Genomic DNA, 5,490 nt, shown 5'->3' with positions numbered 1-5,490 from the left:
TCTACTATGCAGGATGCAATGGCCAGTGCTCTTGAATTTGAATCTTATGTTAAGTCTAGCACAGAAGTACCAAGGTGGGTACAGTCATCAGTATTCAAAGTCAACTTTCAGAGAAGTTTGAGGGACTTTGCTGGCACTGTAACAAACCTGGGCACAAGAGAGCTCAATGCTGGCAACATCAACACAGGGGAGATGTTTGAGCAGGAAAGGCTGCTACCCAGAAAGGTTGTTGGAACTGTGGAAAGCAAGGACATTTGAGGAGCCAGTGTAAGAAGAATATTATCAACAAGTCAGCCTCAAGGAGACCAGTAGTGGTTGGTGTTGAGGGACACTCACCAACCCCATCATGAAAGTCCCAACAGCTAGGTGTAAAATGCCAGGCACACACAATGTCTATGTGACAGGAAAGCTGGATGGCCAAAGGTGCAACTTTGTCATAGATTCTGCGTCTCAGCAAACCCTTGTGAGCATCAAGGTGTTAGATCACGAAGGAGTACCAGAAGCCATACAGAAGCTTTGTGGTATGACAGGACATCCTGCAAGGTTGTGGGGACCAGTGTAGATAACTATTGAGCTCATGGGCATAAAGGACAGACAGAAAGTATACTTGGCTGACATTGAAGACGACTGCATATTAGAATTGGACTACTTACTACCGAGGAAGTTGGTAATTAATTTTGACAAAATGACGTTTGGGCACAACAAAGGCCAAGTTCCGGTAACTGTTAAAAAAGAGGTTGAACTAACCAGGTGCCATCAAGCTGAAGTCAAGCCGACTGAAAGAGCTGATGATGGGGAAGTGGAACCAAATATAGATATCAAAGCAGAACAGGAGAAATACCAAAATTTGAAGCCAATAATTGATTTTCTAAAAGCAAGCGCTTTTCGCCCTGCTTGGGAGAAGGTGTCTAGTCTAAGCTCTGTGACAAAGAACTATTGGGCACAATGGGACCAGTTTAAGCTTGAAGATGGTATTCTTCTCCAGAGATGGAAAACTGTACATGGGAAAGTGACGACCTGGCAAAAGGTTATACCGAGAAAGTTATGGGAATTGTGCTGCGTCAATCCCATGATACTTTAACAGGAGGACATCTCGGAGTTAAGAAGACGTGAGTCACCTACGACAGAGATTTTACTGGATTGGTATGAGGCAAGATGTGGAAGAATGGTGCAGAACATGCAGTACATGTTGTGCTAAAAGAGGACCCAAGCATAAGGGACGTGCTCCAATGAAGTTATATCAAGTTGGCGCACCAATGGAAAGAGTAGCCGTTGACATTGCTGGTTCTCTGCCTCAAACTCGTGCTGGAAACAAGTACATTTGTGTGGTGATGGAATATTTCATTAAGTTGCCTGAGGCATATGCAATACCAAATCAGGAAGCTACAACTGTAGCTACGGCTATTAGTGATTTCTTCTTCAGATTTGGTATGACATATGAACTGCATTCAAATCAAGGATGTAACTTCGAATCAGCTTTGTTCCAAGAATGCTGCAAGTTGTTTGGCATCCGAAAGACCAGAACAATGCCACTTCATCCACAGTCTGATGGAATGGTAAAAAAGTACAAATGGACACTGGGCTAGTAATTGGTAAAGTTTTGTTATAGCCGCCAAGATGACTGGGTTGTCTTACTCCCTCCACTGTTGATGGCCTATTTGACAGCAGAGCATGAAGCCACTGGATACACTCCAGCAAAGTTGATGTTTGGTCGAGAACTTCGGTTGCCAGTGGATCTGTTAACAGGATGCCCACCTTATGAAGAGTTGCCTGAAAATGTGTCAGAATTCGTGAAAGTGTTATCTGAAAGGATGGATAATATTCACCATCAAGTGTGTTCAAACTTGAAAACGTCTGCTGATTCGATGAAGTTATCTTATGATAAGAGATCTACTGAAGTCAGCTTTGTACCAGGAGACAAGGTGTGGATGTATAATCCCAGGAAGACCAAAGGGAAGTCTCCTAAGTTGTCTTCTCCATGGGAAGGCCCATATGACATAGTGGATCGTCTCTCAGACGTGACTTTCGCAATAAAATGTGGTCGGTGAGGTAAGCTAAAGGTGGTGCATGCCAACAGGCTTTGGCATTATCATGGTCCAGGACATTTCAGTTGAGATAAAGTGAACAACGGAAGAAATGATGCTGCTGAAGATGTGTCACCTGAAAAAGCCACTGTCGAAGAAGAAACTTGAATCGGTTTTGAGAAGAGAAACAGCGAAGCCCTTGATGAAGTTACTACCACTGATGTGACTGTTACCGATGATAGGACATTTCCTGAAGGAGCAGCTGAACTCCACATGAAGCAGAAGCCAACGAGATGGAGACCAGTACGGAAGAAGATACGTCCCGTAAAATTAAGAGACTTTGTTGAATTTTGATTTTGTGTCTGTAAATTCTGTACATTTAATTAAGTTATTGTTAATTATTTATTGGTTTAGTGTAAGTGGCTATTGTTCAGGACGAACAATACTAAGGAAGGGGCAGTGTTACGACAGCGGAGGTCACGTGACGCTAGTAACACGTCATGCGCTTCTAGAACGTTCATGAAACCTCGAGAGGCTACTAGATATGCGGTAGTCTTGTATATAAGCCGCCAAGAACTGACGGCAAGAAAGGGTAATTGAACTACGGATTGTTGAGTCGAGCACTTGAGACGTTCGTTGTGAATTATGGCGTTTGTTATAGCGCACTGTGGAAATTAAGTGTATTGCAAAGTTGTATTCAGAGAGAATAAACCCGTTTTATTTAAGAAAGGACTTGTATCGCTAAAGTTTCTTCGGAAATGATTTTTACGGAAAACTAACTAACAACGGAGGCGTAACAGTACGATACAGCTTCTTTTAACTACAGATCTGGTTTAATCTGTTTTTGAAGAGCATGCTAAATGAAAATCGTACTGGTATTTTTGAAAAGTGAATTTTGTACACCTTTCTAATAGTCTTTAAGACTGTCACATAGGTTACTGTAATTTGCAGTTTTATTATAACTTTTTAGACTACTGACTAATCGTCGTTTTTAAAACTGTCCGTCAATATCTTTTAACTTGGTGATTATTAACTGAATATATTCAAGACTATCATAAATGTTCTATTTTGTCTACATCTACTTAATTTGGTGCGACCTCTCTGTTTACCTAGAAGGCTGTCATGTTCTTCACTGAATGTACTAATTTAATATCGTTAAAATTATTGCACATTGATTATTTTCGAGAAGAATGTTGAAAATATATGGTGTATTTTTTAACAGTATTCGTCAATTAATTCAATACCGAAATACTTAAAGCTTGTTTCCCTTTTTTTAATCTAATTAATGGCGTGATTGAAAATACCATTTTTATTTTCTTTGTAAAGGTACTCGTTTGATGTCATTTCTGATACTATGGCTTACATTGCGGTATTGGTCGTGTTTGAAACGATGAGTAATGGGAATATAGACGACTTGAGTATTACGAGGGATGATTCACTCAAGTTTACGGTAAATATTATGAAATTCACAGTAAGGTAGGTTTAGGTATTACGATAGCTGAAAATGAACTCGGGAGTTTAGAAGAAGATAATGTATTTAGCTTAAGTTGCTGTGCTAACTGAAAATGATGTTGCTAGTGTAGTGAAGATAACTCAAGCTTTACAAATGGATAACTTAGCTAGTATAAGGTGCTGTTACGTCTCTGTATGTTTGTTTGTTAATTCTTCTAAGATACAAGTCCTTTCTTTATAAAATTTGTTTATTCTTCCTCAATACAACTTTGTAATGTACTTAATTTTCACAGTTACACACACTATAGTTCACAACAATTCACTCACTTTCTATCGCGCTTAGACTTAACTATTCGTCCCCGCAAACTATAGTTCCGATCTCTGTGTCTGCTATCCTCAGTTCCCGCCGACCTTAATCGCTGTCTTTCTTGCTCTCTGCCTGCTTCGTCTCTGTCTCCACTACTGCTTCGACTCCGTCTCTCTCTCTCTCACTGTCTAGCGCACTTATATACGATAATACTGCCTGTTCTAGAAACTTCTAAGACTCTCAACACGTGCTACCAGCGTCACTTGACTTCCGCTGTCGTCACGTGACCCCCGCTGTCGTAACACACTAGCGAATCTTCTAGAATACTCGTCACGTGACCCCACTGTCGTAACACTGCCCCTCCCTTAGCATTGTTCGTCCCGAACAATAGCCACTTACATTAAACTAATAAACAATTAACAATAACTTAATTAAATGTACAGAATTTACAGACACAAAATCAAAATTCAACAATATCTTTTAATTTTTCGGGACGTATCTTCTGTCGTAACAGTGCTGTGTTTAAACACAAGGGAATTCAAGCTTTAAAAATTAACAATGTTGTTAGTGTGGCGATCGTGCTAACTTATGATAAACTCAAACTTTAAAAATAGGTTGTGTAGTTAATGTGGGGTCCTGTGCTAACTGAAAATTTAATCTGTAGTGAATGTAAATTAATGTAGTTAATGTGAAGATCAGGAAAAATGCTTTCAGACAGAAAATTATCCAGCATTCACAATACAGTACGAAATGTTATGCAGAGAATAAAATAAAATGTACTAGCAAAAGAGAAAAAATAATAATTGCTGGTATATTTACCAATGCTACCTAACGTCACTATTCACTATATAAACTTCTCTGGCTGCTAGAGTAGGAGAAGAAATTGCACGAGACAAAAACAGGAGCAAGAATCTGCACTGCTATATTATACCTCACATTCAAATAAGACAAAATTTGGTGCAGTACTGTATCCCACAATCACAGATTCTTTACTTTAATGATAATTTTTCTTTATGCATATTCAAAGGAGAAACTATACTGTACCACCCCTTGAAATTAGAGTTACCTGCGTCCAAAAGGGTATGACACAGAAAGAGTGTCAAAAAAGTAGAAGTCGTATTGATCAATCATTTTGGTATTTAACCTCAATTTAGGCTGGAAGTCTGCAGGTTTGCGGCTTTTATACACCTGGTTTACAACTTGAGTTGCGAAGTAAAACTATGTATAAAATTAAGCTTAACATAGAATTAAAGTAAAACACCTTAAGCAGAAATTAAGACAGAATTGGGCAAAATAATAAAATAAAAGTAGATAAGCAATTTGGATATTACATACAAAATATATTGTTACGTCTCCGTTTGTTAATTAACCTTCCGTAACTTCGTTCCGACGAAACTTTAGCGGCACAAGTCCTTACTTAATAAAACTGGTTTATTCTTTCCGAATACAACTTTACGATACACTTATTTTCAACAGTCGCGCTATGACAAACACTATAACGAACGAACGTTAACTTCAACGTCTCTCTCTGACCGCAGTTCAATTACTCATTACCTACACACACATTATTGTTCCGTCACGTTGTCCCCCTCTTATATATACCAGACTACCCTATATCTAGTAAATACCAGAGCATTCGCCAAGGTACAGGATAGTTCTAGAAAATAGGTGACGCCACACCAGTCACGTGACCACAATGACGCAACA

The 5,490-nt window shown here is 39.1% G+C and overlaps 1 protein-coding gene across 1 annotated transcript in view; it reads left to right on the top strand.

The window, feature by feature from the left end:
- LOC106461693 (major facilitator superfamily domain-containing protein 12-like) overlaps positions 1-5,490 on the top strand; it is a 57,359-nt gene that overhangs the window by 7,605 nt on the left and 44,264 nt on the right. The window contains exon 4 of the mRNA XM_013921541.2: positions 3,351-3,474. Coding sequence (XP_013776995.1) covers positions 3,351-3,474 — 124 coding nt within the window. The remainder of the gene's footprint in view (positions 1-3,350; positions 3,475-5,490) is intronic.

The sequence above is a fragment of the Limulus polyphemus genome, unplaced genomic scaffold, assembly GCF_000517525.1.
Source record: "Limulus polyphemus unplaced genomic scaffold, Limulus_polyphemus-2.1.2 Scaffold1012, whole genome shotgun sequence".
In the NCBI taxonomy this organism is placed as follows: Eukaryota; Metazoa; Arthropoda; class Merostomata; order Xiphosura; family Limulidae; genus Limulus; species Limulus polyphemus.
The sequence above is the reverse complement of the archived record's forward strand: the minus strand, read 5'-3'. Positions and strand labels throughout refer to the sequence as shown.